The 19,221-nt window shown below is 46.7% G+C and overlaps 1 protein-coding gene across 1 annotated transcript in view; it reads right to left on the reverse strand.

The window, feature by feature from the left end:
• SRGAP2 (SLIT-ROBO Rho GTPase activating protein 2) overlaps positions 1–19,221 on the reverse strand; it is a 104,440-nt gene that overhangs the window by 61,798 nt on the left and 23,421 nt on the right. Inside the window, exons 2-3 of the mRNA XM_033519847.1 lie at positions 10,609–10,801; positions 3,024–3,186 (exon numbers count right to left, since the gene is read on the reverse strand). Coding sequence (XP_033375738.1) covers positions 3,024–3,186; positions 10,609–10,801 — 356 coding nt within the window. The remainder of the gene's footprint in view (positions 1–3,023; positions 3,187–10,608; positions 10,802–19,221) is intronic.

Here is a 19,221-nt window from a genome sequence, read left to right on the forward strand (position 1 = left end):
CCTCCCGCAGCCCTGGGGTGGGATCTGGGACAGGACCTGGATCTCCTCGTCCCAGCACCAGACATAGCCACTGACCAGGATTTCCAGGGTGTTGGGAACCCAAGAACTGCCAGCACCAAATCCTGTGTGCAGCCCTGCTGGGGGCTGGAATTCACTCATTTCAAAGTGACAGGAACACAGCCATGCTCCAGCATCAGCCTCGCCCCTGGCAGGGTCTGAGATTCTCACCCTGAGCATTCTCCACCCCAGCCTGAAGAGACAAAACCCACACTGCCACAGCTGCTGGCGATGCTCTGGAGCTGTGTCCCCACCTCAGGCTCCCTGCCGTGCCCTCCTCACTGCCACAAGGACCAAATTCACTCACAGAACCACCAGGGAAGAAACCTTCAAGAGCATCAAACCCAGCCCCAACACCTCAATTAACCACGGCACCGAGTGCCACATCCAATCCTTCTTCAACCACATCCAGGGGTACTGACTCCACCACCTCCCCAGGCAGAACATTCCAGCACTTTATCACCCTTTCAGCAAAAAAACCCCACATTTTCCTGATGTCCAACGTGTATTTCCCCTGAAATACACGTCAGGCTGTGTGCTCTGGTGTGTCAGTGCTGCCTGGAAACAGCTCAGCCCCCACCTGAGCACAGGCACCTCTCCTTGCCAGCACAGCCCTTATCACAGGCAGCCAGATCACAGCTGCACTCTGCCCTCTGAAAAGCTCTCCAACACTCACACATGCTGCAGCTCAAGAGCTCAGTGACAAAAGGGACCTCAAGCACCTCCTTTTCTTTCCCTGCCCACCTCACCTGCTCCATCCCAGCACGACACCAAACACTGATTTGGCCCAAGGAAAGGATTTTATACCTCAGGATCTGCCCTCAGTGGATGAGGATTTTGGTGTCATCATCCTCTCTGCACATTTCATGGTGTTATTTAAACCTGAATATTTCCCAAATTTAAGATTCCCCACCAACACCTACAGCAAGGCAGCCTGGCTTTGCCAGCAACTTGTTTTTATCCCAGAAAAAGCTAAAAAAGATGGAAAAGGTCCCATTTGCTTCAAGTTCAGAGATAATCTGACATCTTCTGTGCTGCTTTGGGGATATTTTACAAACGTGCCACTGAGGGGGGTTAATAAATGGGTATTTATAAATGGGTAACATTTCTTTAAATCCACTGCAAAGCTGATTTGCAATATTTTAATCACACACCTCATCTGTTTTCTAGCCTGCAGTACCTTCTGTACTGACTCAAGCTGCTTCTTGCAGCTCAGGAAGGGAAGAGACTCAAGTGAAAAAGCACAACCAGGTCCATGTCAGCCAAATTTCCCTATTTATCAGCTGGTACCAGATAACAGAGGATGCAATTTTTGGTTTTAACCACCCAGCACAAGTGGAGTTGTAATCAAACACCTGATTTGGCCTTCAGCCAAGCTGGCATTCCTGGCAAACAGCCAAACAAGTAGTTGGGATTTAGCAACAAGTGCCTTTTGTTTGCACAAATTTACGTGGAGTTTGCCCTTGGCCTGTGAGAAACAAAGCAGAGATATTTTGATTTTTGATTTTGCTGTCGATTGGTTATTTGTTTGTTTTTATTTTAGTCCTCCCACCCAAAATAAAATATAAACACGAGTTTGCCCTCCTTTAAAAGGGGCTGGAGATAAAGTTGCCATTTCCAGCCAAACTGGGATAATATCAATTTCCAAGTAATGCTTTGCCAAGGCATTTTCCAGGCCACCTTGCTCCAGCACAGCCCTTGTTGAAATTCAACAGGGAGATTACTCCTCCTTTGGAGGGATTAGAGGAATTGAAGAGTAAGTGCCATTCAATAATCCCGTGTAAGTATCTAATCAACCATAATGTAATTACCAGAAAGTTTTAAAAGGTCAAAAAGGCCTCAGTGTGACGTTACTTAAAAAGGAGAAGATTCCTCCTCTGCTCAGGCAGTGACTTCAAAAAGAGAAGTCTAAGAGAAACAGAATGCAAAAGTGGAATATATTTTTAATTTTCCATTAAAAACTGAGGAAACAGGCAGGAGAGAGGGAACAGCACAGGTTTTGTTCTCCCAGAGAAATAATCCCCACAAAACCCTGCTGGAACAGGCACCCTGCTCCCCAGGTAACACACAACAGGATGCTGCTCCTTCAAGTGCATCTTGAACATGAAATATTGCACATGAAAATTCACAATATTCAGTATTGTTCATTCTCCAACAGCCTAAACAAACTGCTTTTTATAGGGTTTTTTTTTTTACACTTAAAGCAATAGACAGAAATGAAGAATATCTGAACAATCCCTCCTTTCTCCAGGCCTTGCAAGAGCAGAAAGAACTCCCCAAGCTCAGGACAGGTTGCAGGGGGTGGGAGAAGGGGGCAGAGAAATAAATGGCTTTTCAAAGTGAAGATTTGCAATGATTTCCACCAGGTGAAGCAGCAGATGTTGCAGCCATTGACAAATCTCTGCAGGGACCAGGCATCACCCCTGAACAGCACTTCCAAAGCCTCCAGATCATGTTCCTTTAACTGCAAGAACAGAATCCTAACAGGAAAACCCTCCCACACTGTCCCACCTTCTTTCCCAGGTGGAAATCAAGGGGACAAGGCAAACAAAAGAGACTTCAGCTGCATTTTCTCCTTTTCCCAGATAAGGACAATACATCCTTTTATTACCTAGCATAGCAGGAATTCTCCCTAATTTTTCTTTTACTTCTCTGTGGCAGATAAAATTCTGTCTTTAAACTCTTGACTCCTGTTCAGAGTTGAAGAACTGGAAGGTTTTTCTGCTTATTTAATTAAATTTTCAACATCCATACAAAACCGTGGAGCAGACTAAGAGGAGAAAAAACACAAATCTTAATTTAGACCAACAAATCTCAACTGGCCACACTGGGGAAAATAACTGAAGAAATCAAAGGCAAGCCAAGCACAAAGAGGAAAAGAAAAATCCCCCAATAAATGGCTGTAGCAGGAGTAATGGTGTTTGAGAAGAAGCAAAGGGAAGTTCTGTGCTGGAGCACTCAGTTACCTTCTTGAAGAGGCGTCCTGAGTCCTCGCTGACCTGGACAAAGCGTGGGATGATGTTGTTGAGATAAATGTCACTGAGGGTGGTGTGGTCCCTGCTCTCCCTCTTCACCTGGTTGAGCAGCAGGTTCCAGCAGTTGACTGGAGACAGCACGTTCTGATCCTTCCTGCAAGGACACAAAACAGGAACAACTGGACAGGATTCCACCACCATTCTGGAGCTGTAAATGCAGCTGTGGGGTGGGTGGGATGCTGAGGAGAAGACAGAAAATACACCCTCAGCTCCCTTTCCCTACGTTCCCATGAGCTTTTGTCATGCAACAAACGGATCCTGCAAACGCAAGCTGCACTGTGCCAAGCACAGCCTTTAATTTTTCCCTTTGAATCCAGGATTTTGTGCATAAATCAGAGCCTGAGGGAGGGAGGGAGATGGCTCCAGTGTCTGACAGAAGGTTTCACAGTCCTGTCTCAAGAATTTGGGTCTTAACCACAATAAAAAAAGATTTCAAGCACCAAACAGCATCTGCATAGGAAACAAAACGCTGTCTCCTGTGCAAAGCTCATTATGGGAAGGCTTCTCTATCTGTCCCCAGCCACAGACAGCAGCACTCCTAAAAGCAGCTTGATTTTCTCATCTTTGAACTTTCCCCACCTTCCTTCAGATCCAGGTGGAGCCTTAATGACAGCATTTACTTCTCTGCAGCTCTGTTTACCATTCATTTACAGCACAATAATATTTATCTAGAAAAGAGTAAAACCTGTGGTGCAAAGCCCCTGGAGTACAAGATTCCATCAGATATCTTTCCTCCTAAAAGAAATGCAGTTTAATTTCCACTGGAAAGGGAATATTTTGCACTTGAAAGGACAAGAATCTCTGCTGCAAAGCAACATTGGGAAAATGGGAAAACCGAGCCAGGGCAGAGTTTCATTAGCCTTGTCATGACACCAGCAGCTGGATTTGTGCTGCAATAGGGATAATTTTAGATAAAGAGTTTCAGAACAGCTGATCTTGATGATTTTTATTTTTTTTTAATATTTTTTTTTCCCTTTACAAAAAATAAATTGGAAAGCTCAGGGCTGATCCAGACTGCTTCACCCACTGACTCCATCCCTGCCCTCTGAAGCTGGCAGAGCTACAAATGAAAATTACCCAGCTACAATAACGAGTTTGAGAATGAAACACAGAACAAAAAACCCTCAGACTCTCCACCAAAACCCTGCCTGAAAACCCCTCAGAGCCCCATTCCTGCTCCATCCCCAGCAGGAGCAGTGGCTGCAGGAACTCACAGAAAGGAGCAGGGATTTTCCACGGAGGAAAGGGGAGCTGCAGGAGTTAAACACACCAACCCCAGCTGTCCCAGCCACAGCAGCCCTGGCTATTCCAAGGCAGCAAATAGCAGGAATACCAGGAAAGGCTGGCCAGGGAAGTGGCTGCTGGCTGCTGGCGCCACACGGGTTGTTGACACACGCGCTGTGGTTCCACATGAAAGGCCATCCTGCAGGAGAAAATCACCCCAAAGCCCACACACTCCCAGGATTGTCACCTTTGGGATGCTCAAGCCACACACAGCCAGGTTCTCATCTGAAATTCCTTTAATTTCTTGCTGTCTCTTGGTTTCAGTAACCCCTTCAGTGCCTTGCTGGAACGGGCTCTGGCTTTTGGACAAAGATGGGGTGGCAGGGAAAGGAGGCAAAACATCTCCTTAATTATTTGCTAGTGACGATTTTCCCAGCAAAAAGCAGATATTCAAGGCAGAAATTGAACAGGAAAGGAAAGAGTTGCTCCAAACCTCGCAGGCATCCTTTAAAACTCCACACACATTAAGTTTTAAAGCACCTCTGGAACTGCAGCTTCTCCATGGGCGCAGTTTTCCCAACAGGGAGCAGGAGTTGTACGACTGCTCACAATAAAACCTCTTCAATCCTCAGCACAGCAGATGGCAGGGAGCAAACTGTGATTGCCATTAACCATTTCAACCATTTCAACCCTCGGAGGAGCTGCCAAAGGCACTCTGCTCCCATGTCACCACAGAGGAGGATGGAAAAGGGAAATGTCAACAGGGCCTGGTGGGTGGAACCATCCCAAACTCCATCCCCACACATTCTGCAGGGTGACAGAGCCTCTGCTCACCCTGGAGAGGTAAAACTGATGAAATCAACCCAAAAACTTGAGGATGTGAATATAAACTTTCCCAAAGTGCTGGTGCCTTCACGCTGACAACTTTCTGCCTCAAACTTCCCCTCAGAGCAGGGGGAGGAGGAAGAAGATGGCAAGATGCAGATTTACTCCAAGCACTGTTTCTCCTGGTGTAAAGATGGTGTATGATAGCGAGTGTGGAGAGTTTATTCAGGTTAGCCTAAATTACAGCAGATCCCAGCACTGGGGGCTGGCTGGCAGCAGGAAGAGGAAGGTTTTTAGGGAACCACAAATGATGAAGCCCTGTGGTTTCTCGGGTCTCATCTTGATCAGGTCCTGTGCAACTTCCACTTCAAAGGTTTCAGCTGGGTCTCCAAAAGATCATAAGGGAAGATTGAGTCTCGAGTATCTTAATTAAATTACTCATTCATACAAGGGACTGGCAGACAATCCAAGATTGATCTGCTTCAAGGCAAGCAGGGGAGAGCGACAGAAGCCAGCAACACTGAGTTGGGATTGCAAGGAAATAGGAGAAAAGTCATCTTACAAAACAGATTCAAATAAAAAAATAATCACTAACAAAATAAATATTTTTTAAAAATAAATCTAAAACCACACCCACAAACCAGGAACAGGAACCCTGCGTTTCCAGAAGGAGCACAAGACGAAGGAATGGATCAGATGAGAATGAAAATATTCATTCAAACGGAGAGAAAGGCCTTGTCCAATCTGGCCTTGGACACTTCCAGGCATGGGGCAGCCTCAGTTTCTCTGGGCTGTTCCAGGCCTTCCCCTCCCTCCCAGGGAGGAATTCCTCCCCAATATCTCACCTGAGCCCATCACTCCTTGTCCTGATGAAGGCTCCAAGGGACGTCCCACTGTCCATGGAAACAGAAAACTTCCCCGACCAGCCTTGCTGTGAGTGAGGTCTTTAAAACAACACCTGAAGTCTCCTGTTTCACCTCCTCATCTCCCCAAAATATTCACATTTTCCCAAGATGTGTCCAGCAGGCTTTTCCAAAGCTGTTGCATTCCAGGACAGTCAACTCTGCAAACCCTCAGAGCTGGAGCCAGGCCAGAAGTGAGAGCAGAGATTTAATTGTTCCTCTGAATGCAGCCCTGTCTGAATTTTGTCCTCTGGCCACGATCACAGCAACGTGGTGTGAGACCAGCACCACTGAGATGATGAAAAACAGCACAAAAATCCTCCCTGAGGTTTTCCATCCATTTCTGCTGGTCATGTATCCCTGGCTCTCTGCATTCACAGAGGTCACTGAATCAATGAATTCTTAATGCTTACAAAAACCTTCCAAATGGGGAATTTTATTCTGACAGGCTCAGAATAAAATGTGCAAGACTCGGTTTCAGCAAAGAGAACCACAAAAATAGCTTATGATAATGTTTATTAGTATTAATAATAATAATGTAAGTGGAGCCCACGTGACCCAAATGCTTTTGTCAATTCCCCCCTCACAATCTGTATCATCCCTGCTTTTCAGAAATCATTTTACTTTTAGGAAGATTAAAGCTGAACTTCTCTGCAAGCTGCTCATCCACATTTGATTTTCCCTGATACAGCTCGGTGTGAACTGTAAATTTTGAGAATTACAAGCATGGACATCCATGCTGCTCCCTGCCCTTCTCTTCCAAAAGATTCCAGTTATGAACATCTGTTGTTTACAAGTGCTCAGCCTGAAGGTTGCCAGACTTATTCTGCATCTTCTACTTCAAGGCAAAGGCTGCCAGAAAGCCATCTGAATTTCATGCTGGGATATCCTGGACATTCAGCTCTCCAGCTGACAATTGCTACTCAGGATCCTGCTTCCAAAGATTATCTTGATTTAAAACATGGCCTTAAAAATAGCATTGTCTTTTCTCTTTTGTTTTTATTTTTTTCCTTTTTTTTTTTTTTTTCTTTTTCCATTTTCTGCCTCAAAAGCAATCACTCAAGATTTGCCATGGTTTTCATATCGTTAAATGATTATTTGAATAGGCAAATGCCTCCAGGACAAAAATGCCATGAAATAGGAGAACTGAAGGCTGGGGTTGGAGGTCCCAGGCTCTGAGTGCAGTGGGACAGAGCCTTTTTGGGGGTCTGGAATTCACACCCAGCCCTGCAGCCTGCAGGGAGCCTGAGACCCAAGAGCCAGCTGTGAGATGGCTGATTTACACCTGATTTACACCTGATTTACACCTGATTTACACCTCAGGCACCACACCTGGGACAAACAGGCTCCTGCAGCAACCACAGTTACAAGGCCTGGGCTTTGAAAGGGTATCAGGAACATATATAATATATACACCAAATATTGTGTATGGCTATTCCCTTTAATAACCTCATTGAAAAACAAAAAACAACACTTTTGGAAAGAGAAGAGGCACAGTGAGGTCTAACAGCCATGGCAGAGAAGTTAAAATCAAGTAAAACCTGGGCTGTATCCAACTGCCATCAACTCCTGTGTCACCCTGGCTAAATCAATCTGTTCCCCTTCTTCAGAGAAGTCAGATGAGGATAACACACACCTACCCCTGTAAATCACTTTAAGATGCTCCAGTGAAGCTTCAATCTGAGCACCCTTTCAGCCCAGGCCCAGCCATCTCCAGCTCAAAACCCACCTGGAAAATTCTCCTGCAAGGAAGGGCTGAGAGCTGTGTTTGTGGAGGCTGAGGAAATTTGGCTTGCTGAGCCTGGAGAAAAGGAGCTTTGGGGTGAGCCAGCTGTGCCCTCCCCGTGCCCGAAGGAGCTGATGGAGAGAGATGATTTACAAAGGGCTGGAAGGACAAGAGGGATGGCTTCAAACTGACAGAGGGCAGCTTTAGAAGGGATATCAGCAAGAAATTCTTTCCTGTGAGAAACTGGCACAGGTTTCCCAGAGAAGCTGTGGCTGCCTCATCCCTGGAAGTGTCCAAGGCTGGGTTTGGAGCAACCTGGGATAGTGGAAGGTGTCCAGGGACTGGATGAGCTTTAGGGTCCCTTCCAACTCAAACCATTCCTGTGATTCAATGCAAACGTGGCCACATCTAAGAAAAACAAACCTCACTAGGCTTTGGGAAGCCCCACGCTGCTCTTTCCTTGAAGCCTGTGCTTCTTCCCAGTGTGGAGGAATCCACACACTCCAATTTCAGGGGTCAGCCCGGAGCCTCCTGCCCCGGAGAGCATTCCCTTGGACAAACCCAAATTCCATAATAGCTGCAGAGCAGGAAAGCCATGCAAATGACAGGGTGGCTGCCTGACAGATTTCCTCCCGGCCCGTGTGTCAGGAGATGTAAAAACGGGATGTGCCACAGGGAGCAGGCAGGGAATGATACGCTACCTTCGACATAATTAGCAGTTCTGGGGAGAGCAGCCTATTATGGGGTATTTATAGGGTCAGAGCCAGGCAATTACAGAGCAGGCTCCTCTGGCAGACGTGGAATCCCGAGGAGCAGGGAGCTGATGGCTGCCTTTGATCAAATGGGGGCTCCCAATGGGATTCCAGCTCCAGCATCTCCACGAGAGATGCCGGCCACGATACTCGCTGTGATTCAGAGCAGCACTGGGGACAGGGATTACAGTGGGAATTGCTCCCCTCTGGATCCCTGTGGCGATCTGGAACTCTTCTGACTGGCAGAGCTGGCACAAAAATGAGCACACAAATGCTGCATGGCCAGCCTGAGCTGTGCCATGGCTGACCACACACCCAGCAGCCTCAGACTTTGTCTTCTTTTTCTCTTATTCCAGCTCTTAACCAAATTTATGTGTGTATTTAGGACTCAGACCTCGCAGGGATGCCGTATTCCAAGAGTAAGGTGTTTCTCTGGCAGGAGCAAGCTGCTGCTAAAGTGAAATCACCAGCCCTCTCCCTGTAAATCCTGCAGAATTCTGTTCAACTCTGGGCAAAAATTCCACGTTATAAATCCATTCTAAATCCCCAAGCAGAAGTTCTACACAACTTTGTCAAGCCAAATACAAAAGTGTTTCTGATGGGATGTTTCATATCATATAATATAAAGCAAATCACCTCAATTTTCACCAGAAATAACAACAAAATCAACCAAAACCACTGATCATACTGCAAATGAAAATTGTAATCCATCTCTTTAGTGCCATCTTAAAGGCACGTGCAGGATGTGCAGTTTACAGCTGTAAAAACACTTTCACCCCAAAGGAAAAGAAAAAAATCCTTCAGATTCTGAGATGGATATGCAGAACAACCCTTCCCCAGTCTGTCAAACAGCTCTGCTCTGGAGCCAGCCTTTCCTGAGGAGGCAGCAAAACGTGTGCTCTAAATGAGAACCCAAGTCAATGACATCAAAGCTGTGCAGACAGGAAACTAAAATGGTGCCTCCTTAATGGCTTCCACAAAGAGAGCTGCTGCTGGAAAGGGGAAGCTGCTGTGTCCCCACATCCCCCCAAACACAGCAACAACACAAACACAGGGAGAACAGCCCGACCCAAACAATGCGAAAAGTGACGCCGCGCTCTGGGCGGGGGCAGCCCCAGATGGATCCTCTCAGCCCAAAATGTCCAAAGCAGAAATGATCCAGATCCCAAGGCTGCTGCTGCTGCTGCTGCTGCTCCGTGTTTTTCCCCAGCTGCTGCCCTGACAACACAACCCAACAAGGCTGAGCAGTGCCTGGATGGGAAGCACGGGATGGGAGCCCCCTCCTCACCCACACACCCCCTGCTCCTGGGAAAAGGGTCTCAGAAGAACCAGGAGGATGTAAACCCATGAAACCAAATTCCATCTGTCCTGGTTTGGGGCAAATTTGGGAGAGAATTGTCACTCCAGGACAATCAGTCACCCCAAGTCAGAGAAGAGGGGAAGAACATCCAGGAACGAGCCCAGCAGCATGGCCAGACCCACCTGTAAATGATGTTTCAGGCAGGAGAGTCCAGAGATTGTCAGTAAGGATATGTTTAGATTTTAATTGAGTCCCACCAGCTCAGTGTCCAGGGATTCCCCACCCACAGTGGCACAGCTCTCTTTGGAAGTGCTACTGGCCTTATTTCCCTGCTGTTTGAAGTGATAGTAGCAGAGCTGCAGCACAACTCCCACACAGAGCGTGTGTGGGATCCCAAAAACGGAGAGCTGACAGCAGGGAACAGATTGGGAACAGCTTCCCTTCAGAAAACCAAAGCCATCAACACTGAAGGAAATCCTGGCTTTGTCCATCAAATCTGGCACACAGCTTTGCCCACATTTCCCAAGAAAATGACTCCTTTTGCACATTCTCACATCCCAATCCCTATTAACAGCACACGTCCTGCCAGGAGTTATCGACATGAATGAGCACCCAGAAACAGGGAATGGCTTCTGTGTCCAACACAAACTTGGGGAACGTTTGGCTCTGGAGTTCAGAGCAGTGCTGGTGCCTGCATTCACTCCAACAACTCTCACTTCCATTCCTGTCCTTGCAATCAAAGCTACAGCGGGGAAAAAAGGGCAGAAACAAAAGGCAAATACTCTACTTGAATTGCTGGTCTTTGGTGCTCCTAGTTTTAGCCAGGAATCTTTCAGCCAACTTCTCCAAATTCCTGGAGTAATCCATCTCAATCTCTGCCTTCTTGCGGAAGAAATCCTGCAAGTCCTGCAGTAACTGGACCCGAAGCTCACACTGCTGGTCAAGGCATTTCAGCTGCTCTACCAATTGGGCACGGATCTCTGCAACAAATAAAAGCACTGCAGATTAAACACAATCCCATCACAGAAAACACCACCAAAAAACACCACAGTTCTCCAGCAAATCATCGTTAAAAAGTATGTTTCCTCGTTAGTGTGTCAGCCAGGCTCCCTCGTGGTGATTATCAGAAAATGCCTGGGGTCATTGCATCTTGGACACACCAATGCCAGGAAATCCACCCCAAACCCCCCAGTCTGGTGCACAGCAAAGCTCTGCTGCTGAAAAGTGCATCAGTTACAAGTGTCAAGTGCATTTTTGGCATGGGGAACGAGTGGTCACTGCCTAAAAATGTACTGAATCTCAGTCTGGAAAAAAGGACTGAATGCTACAATCCCCCACGTCAGCTCAGCAGATCACTTCAGGGAATTTCTATCAAATTCCTCTGCAAACTACTCCTGATGCAGAAACAAGACATTGCACATTCTGGGGCACTCCCCAAAGGCACCAAATTCAGATTATTCAGTTTGTTCCCGAGTCTCCAGCTGGGCAGCTCATTATAAACCCAGCCATGAAAGAGATGAAGAAACCCCTCTGGAGAGCCAACACCACAGCACTTCCCAAATGGGAATCATCTCCAGGAAAGCTCCTTTTCCTTTTAAAATATCTGCAAGCAACATATCTCCATCTAAGGACCCCATAAAGCACACAGATATAGGTGTTAGTACTATAATTAATTATTAATATACATTCATAATAATCACAGCATGATTACTATGAATGTCTCTACGTTAACACAGCGTTTTACAAACAGTTTTCAAACATTTTACAAACGTAAAAGCTTTCCCCATTAGCCATGTGCTCTCCTTATCCCACTGATCCTGAATTTAAGGGACAGAATAGTAAAATGACTCACTCACGGTCAAACAGGGCAAGAAAACACAGCAGAAGTGTGTCAGTCCCAGCCTAAAAATGCAGAAATATTCAGTGATGCCGCCAGCAAAGGCTATTTGGCTTTTACACAGGCAATAAACTCAACATGAAATCAATAAAATATGCCCTTTCATCTAAAGGTCTTTGAGCAGTCAAACTGCAGAGATTTGCCACGGCCTGACTGCGAGTGCTGCTCCCTCCAAAGCTTTCCTGACGTGTTGTTCCAGGCTGAACCCAGAACCAGCAATAAAATTTCAGGTTTTACAGCTTTCCTCACACCTCCACGCTGTGACTGCAGGCGCCCACGACTCCATCACCACCAGGGAAGGAGAGGAGGGAGCATTCCCCAAATCCGATTTTTTTTAGGAATCGGCGACTTCACCGCTGATTCCTGAAATACAGAAAATCACGGAGAGCAGCTTGGCTCCTCTGGGAGTTTGTCCCTTTGCCCAGGAAAAAAAAGCAACAAACAAACATCTGGACCTCCATGGTTTAATTCCTGCCATGCACTCCCAGTATCAGTTTGCTCGGATCGTGCTCACGTCTGCGGGAATGGATTTAGGGAATCCGGGATTCGCCGTCAACAAAACCCCGCATCTTTATTTTAAGGACTCCAAAACCCAAACCACATGTATGAAAACACGGCTCCCAGTCAGGCTTGCCAAAAAGAGGGGAAAAAAAAATAAAAAATCTGCACAAATGTGGGGTTTTCAAGCTTGAAGATGACCTTGATTAGCACCGAATTTGGTCGTTCCAAACTTCTCAGCCTGTGGTACCCAGGGGCTTTTGCTGCAAGGAGGAAATTCTTGCTGAAAAGGAGGAGTCATCACTAATGTGGGGGCAAAGCTGGTCAGATCTCTTTTTTTCCCCCAGGAGAGAATCATAAAAAGCCAGAAAACCTGTGTTTCTTCACCAGGAAACACAGCTACAGGCAAATACATCCACCTGAGCTGGCTGTGCACCTCTGTAACCAAAAGCACTCCAGAGCTCCATCGTTTTCCTAGGGATGCCCCAGCTCAGGTGGGAAGAGTGTGGGGTCACCCCAGGGAGGTCTCTGCACCCTCTAAGGGTGCTGAGGAGAGAAATCCATGGAGAACCTGACCCTGGCTGTGCAGGGAAGCACAATCCACGCCAGGTGAAACCTGCACGCTGCATTTACCACAGCCCTGGAGATCCCTTTGCTTCTGAGCTGCCTTTGTTGTTTGCTCCATCCCAGCTGGTGTTTCAGGACTGGCAGGGCCACGGGGATGCTCACACACATCAGACCTGCCAGCATTTATGGAAAACTTTGCTCAACGTGTGCTGCACACCCTCAGCTCGTGGGGCCACAAACCCACTCCAGGATTTGCAAGGCTCTGCAGAGTGACAGGTTTAACCAGGGAAATGCAAACCAGACACCCCCATCCCACCTGAGGCTTTGCCATTAAGACTTTTTAAAGCAAAGGAGGTGATAACAGCACCAAAATTGCCAGGAAGGTGGCGTTTCCTTGCTGCCATCACTCAGTTCTCCTGATCCTTAACCTGATACTCACCTGCAGGTCTGACATCCAAAAAGGAACATTCTTCAACACAAGAAGCACTAGAAAGCTCTTCCTCCCTTTGTGTTTTCTTCTCCTCCACCCTTTCCTCACCAAAAGGGATGTTCCCAACACAGAAACATCTCTGTGACCTTTTCAGAAGCTACTGGACAAAAGACACTAATTTTAGGAAGTTGAGGACTCACTGAAAGGGATCCCACCTGAGCAGACCTGGTGTTTTCTGCCAAGTACATTAAGAAAAAGAGTCAGGATTCAAACACAGCAAATTTTGCCTGTGACATTTTTATTTGTGCATTTAGGGACTGCTCATCTGCAGTTTTTTGGAAGTCAGCAACCCTTTTAGCACGGATGAACAGCAGACACCTTGTTAGAGATGACTGGAGCAGGGATGGAAATAGCAGATTGAGGCAGACCGTGACCACCCACCCTCCTTGGTGCCTCAACTGATGGATTTGTTATGAGGGCAACAACCCAGCAAAACTGGATGTTCTCCATGATGTTCTCAATGGAAAACCACCTCCTGGAGCAAAAGGAGAACTACAAAGGAGCGCTTCCAAAAAACCAGCAGCTCTCAAAAACAAGATCAGCCGAGCACGAGTGTTTTAATTAGAAAATCACAACACAGCTCTTGGCTCTGGAGGTGGGACACTTCACACACAGCCCTCTCACTGAACAGCACCGAGAACCAGCAACTTCTCCTTCAGTGTGAAATGCGATATCAGCACTTTTCTTTATAAATAAAGGCAGTGTTTTGGAGGGGAGCAGTGACAGCTGACCGGGCTCCTGCAGGGAACAATGAGCCATTCAGGCCTGGCTTATCGAGGCCGTGGCGCTGGGCCGGAGCGAGGCAACCTTGCTCATCTTTCAAACACACACCCCGCAGTCCTCCGCCACAAAATAAAATCAAGAATGCAGGAATTTCCTGAGGCTTACTGGGCTTTCCAGAGTATAAAGTGTCTGCTTGTTTTCCCACTGCTTACACAAGCAGAAGGTATTTTTTTCGGCCCTGCTCCGAGCACATCCCCCGGAGGAGTCGGGGCCGTGCGTGCTCTAACCCGGGGGTCACCGAATTACACGGGACCTTTTCATGTCTCCAGTCACAACAACCACTCCAGTCCTGAATCCACTTCTTCTGCATCTTTTAATTTGCTCAGGTTATTAGGTTAACAGCCACTTTAAACACCAAAAAAAGCCTTTCCCCCTGCTTTCCTTTAGAGCTTGGCAATCCCACCCACGGCGGTCACCGAAGACAAGGAACAACCTCCTGAAGATTCTGCTCCAAGGGTGAATAAGCACACGTTGAATTCAAGGTCAAGATGCCGGTGGCAAAATTAGGATTAAACACCAGGTATTTTTATTGCAAGCCTTGCCCTGTATTGCTGAGTTCTGCCTATTGTAGTTCAAGCTCACGTGGCTGACAGCTACATAATGCAAACACCCTCAGCGGCCACAGAAAGTTTTCCATCCGCTTCAAACAAACCATTTATTCGTTTCCATCACCAGATTATAAAGTCACCTGGGTCACTGAGGGACAGACCATTGTGTAATTCTGGACAGCTGCATGACCTGACTTTATCCATTCTGCAGCACCTTTCCAACACCCCATGGAGCATGCAGGAGGCAGGTCCAGTTCACAATGAATTCAGAGGGTAAGGAAGGATCTTCTGCCTTCCAGATTTTAGTCCCATTTGTCATTCCCCACCTAGAGCAGCTGTGGCTGCCCCATCCCTGGAAGTGTTCAAGGCTAGGTTGGACGGAGCTTGCAGCAAGCTGGAAGGGGCTGGAATGAGATGAGCTTTAAGGTCCCTTCCATCCCAAAGCATTCCATGATCCTCAGCATCCTCAAACTGCACCAAACACAACAGATTTCTGCAGAGCTCCTGGCAAGAATTTGTGTTTTCATCAAACAATTCCACCCGGAGCAGGGGGATATCCACAACAACTGGGGCCCTGGTACAGCACCCAACATCCACCCTCTGAGAAAGAATTTCCCAAACTCAACTTTTTAAGGCTTAAGCGTCCTATGAAGTTGGAACACGGAACCAAATCTTCTGTACCAACCTGTTCATTCTCCCACAGGTCACACAGTGACCTCAGAGCCCAGAGCCCTCCTTCAGGGACTCTAAACAACATTCCTGCTCCGAGCAGGACCATGTCCCTCCCTAGGAAGGGTTTCAGCTCTGGGTAAGCTGGAACTGCTCTAGCTGGATGGCAGCAGGGTGAATCACAGGCTGCCAGCACAGGGCACCCGAGGAGGCACGAGCAGCCCCAGCTGCTGCTCAGTATCTCACCCATCTCTGCATCCAAGGCTTTCCCAAGGAGTCCCCGCCCCATCCCGAGTGCCACGCTGGATAAAAAGATGACAAGCTTGGGAAAGGAGTGGGATGGCAGCAAAACAGAACCACCAAGCCCCAGCTCCCGCCCAGATGAAACAGCGAGGCTCTCACCCACACGGATCTGCTGCCCTGGGCAGAGCCCAGCTCCAAACCCAGCTGTGCCTGGTGGTCCAGCACCCATCCCCTTCCCATGGCCCTGCCACGGGACCTCAGCACGGGCAGGAGCCAGGGCACAGCCCAGGGACAGCAGGATCCAGCCAGGAATGGGAATGGGAATGGGAATCCAGCACGGGGTGAGTGGCTCAGCCCTACAAAGGAACCACGCTAAGCTGCACACCCAGCCCAACACAAACTCATCTTCCAACCTCCCCCCACGGCACAGGAAAGGCAAGAAAAGCCAAAATGAATTACATCTCCACTTCAGACAAAGCTGGAAGAGTGGTTTTAGATCTTGTGCCTCGTCCTTTTTCAAGCCCCATCTCCTGGAAGCTGCCACACACTCGGGTGTGGCATCAACATCAGAATGAGATGCCCAGGAATTCACCTTTGGAGACTCCGTGGAAGTCAAATTAAAGATTACAGCTGAGTTTAAAGCCAACACCCCATTCAGTTTCCAAAAGTTAAAACCATCCAACGCTACAACTTGCGAGTAAAAGCAATAACTGTTTAAATATACAAGTAACTTTCAGAGAATGTGCTGAATCACATATTTTGACATATTCTTACCACATCACTAAATTATTCACATTTCTCCTGCCATCACATACGAGAGGCTGTACTCCAAGAGTGAAGGACTTGGTACTTCTGACAATTTTTATTGCATTTTTATTGGTACATGATTACAAACAGGGCTGTGACTAATGACAGGCCCTGCCCAGCAACCCCAACATGTCTGTGAGGTTTAATGACTTAGAAAAGCCTTTATTATATTAACAGCCAGAATTCCAGGGAGCAAGCTGTGTGTCACCAGCCAAAAGCTGTTGATCATCACAGCCTTAAAAATCTCCCTGGTAATCTAAAAGCTCAGCTTTGAAGTGAAAATGATATAAGAGGAGGAAATACAGCCTTTTGTTTAAGACCAGAGCCAGGAGGGAGATTCAGGTTCACAACCACTGTAAGCCCTGGAAAAGGTAAATACTCTTTCTACAGCCAGATATTCCATTTGAGAAGTAATAGCAACGGGTAACACAAACTGACAAGAATCCCTTTGTAGTTATAAATATATAAACAGAGCTGGAGGTGGTGGGAGCTGAAATTCTTTCCAACAGAGATTGATGAAATTGTTTGGAGGTGCAAGACGAGCGCTCGGAGATTTGCATTAATGAAGTGAGAGGAGAGGACGCCAGACGTGTTTAAAAGCAAAAATTAAGGCTGGTCTCGGTCTCAGGGAAGAACTGAGGACATTCAGCTTTTATTTCCTCGCCTACACCCTAATTTTTGTGCATCACTAATTACCTGGGGCTCCCAGCTTTGCCAGGCACCACACAAGGGCCACTCGTAGGAGCGTGGCAGCCGCTGCATCTGCCCTGGGTGATGCCTCCAGCACAGCTGGGACCTGGAAAAATTATAACTTTAAAGAATCCCACTGACCACAGCCAGCCTGGACACTGGTTTTCCATATCCACACCAAAAAACCCCAAACACACCACTCATCTGATATTCCCAGACTGCAAATCGATGGGAGGCTTCAGACCTGCAAAGCTTTTAAGCAGAGTCAAAATTCTGCAGTGAACCATGCAGACAAAGTTGCCAAGGTATTTAATCCATTCAGTATTCAAATTAAATAATTCAATATTTATTTTTTTTTTCTGTCTAATGAAGGTTCCCTTTGCTATCATCAAAACACAGCCCACGCTGTTGACTTTTGGGGAGGATGTTTAAAACCAGAACTCAGATTAAATTCCCCTGGGCAGGGATTCATGGCCCTAATTCCAACAGCAGAACGTGAGCAACTCCTCAAAACAAGCCTGATAAGGGTAACATGTCTGAGTACATCAGGTAATAACAGTCTATTTTTAGGTGCTACAACTGTTTATTCAAAAGAAATAAAAGTTTATCAATACACTTCAAATAGCCACGTGCAAACAGCAGGAGCACTGCAGCTCCTCCTCTCCAGGAAGTTTCACAGCTATTTTAGGATTTGTCTGTACTCATTTAAAGGTTTTCCCCCAACTGACACCAAGCCAAAATAATAATAATAAAAAAAAAAACCTCAGGCAAAGTTTTGCTTATGCTCTCCCAATTTTTCTGAATGCTGGAAAAAACACCACGGGCAAGTAGTAAAACTACATTTTATCACTGTTTTGCAGCATGGAATTACAGAATAAACAATTTAAAAGTCATTTTGACACATGGACTATTATTGCAATCAAAGACAACACACACACACACACACACACACATCCCCCAGTTCATATTTTCAAGATTCAGAGAATAATTTGAACTAAAAAAACTCTTTGTAACCTCCTGTAATGAGCACTTTGAATGTTGTGTGGCCCTGGGAGGCAGGAATTGCTTTGGGCCCACTAAACAACCTGAAATAATATGTTCTCCAAACTATTTTTTCATAGTTATTTCAATGGTTTCCTCTCCTGCAGGGTGACAAAGCCAGCACTGCATAGATAGACAAAAATTTGGTGAATATTTTTAATATAAAGGGTTTTTTTTCCTGCTTTGGTTCCCTTTCTGCTTCTGACCCAGGGCAAACCAAATCTCCCTGAAGCACCAAACTCAGGTATTTCCCATCATATTCTCCTATTGCTCACTTACACCTTTCTCTCAGAAAGAAAATACCCTTCCCTCAAACCCTGCTGTGTTAATCATTAATAAAAAATAAATAAAAAATAAAAATAATAATAATTAAAAAGGGTGTTATCAGTGCAAGGAGCTGGAGATGTGCTCCCACTTATTCATAAAAACAGCAGTAAGGAGTGCAAGGAGTAAAGCTAAGCATGTGCTGGCCACATTTTCAAATCAAATTCCTCCTGATTTCTCACAAAACCAAGGCTGGTTGTGACTAAAATGTAAAAATATGAAATGTTTCTGGATCCCTTCGGAGAGGGGGGCAGGAGTGGGGATTTCCAGCGGGTGTTGCACAAGGATCACACTCCAAGGAAGGGAAATTTAACTCCTGCTCCTCCAGCAGCCCCTGGAGCACCCTAACCCCAGCACCCACCACTTCCAGCCTCTGACACCACTCTTTAACTCCTTAAACAACACCAAAACAAAGCCATGAAGGAACAGAACACCCAGTTTGGAGAAGGTTCCTGAGCACTGATCAACCCTGGGCCTCCCCACGGAGCACTGCAGTGCAAGAATGAATCCAGGTGCCCCAAAAGTGTGGGAAATGCAGGAACAGCCTGCAGGAACCAGGGTAATAATTCATGTACAAGCCATGAGCTGCCTGGGCGTGGGGAGGGATGGAGGGAGGGAGCCAGGGCTCTTCCCTTCAGAAGAGGATTTGAATGAAGAATGTGGTGTGCTCACAAAGCACCTCGGGTTCCTTTGTACAGGGAGAGGCTGCACTTGCTCTCGACAGAAATATCTGTTTATTCTAGAATAAACCCAGCAGGAAAAGGCAGCAGAACAGGTCCAGGAGACAAAAGCTGAGTTATGATGCTGCTGACCCCGTGCAGCTCCAGCTCCTCTGCTCAGGAA

The sequence above is a fragment of the Parus major genome, chromosome 26 (genome assembly GCF_001522545.3).
Source record: "Parus major isolate Abel chromosome 26, Parus_major1.1, whole genome shotgun sequence".
Lineage (NCBI taxonomy): Eukaryota > Metazoa > Chordata > Aves > Passeriformes > Paridae > Parus > Parus major.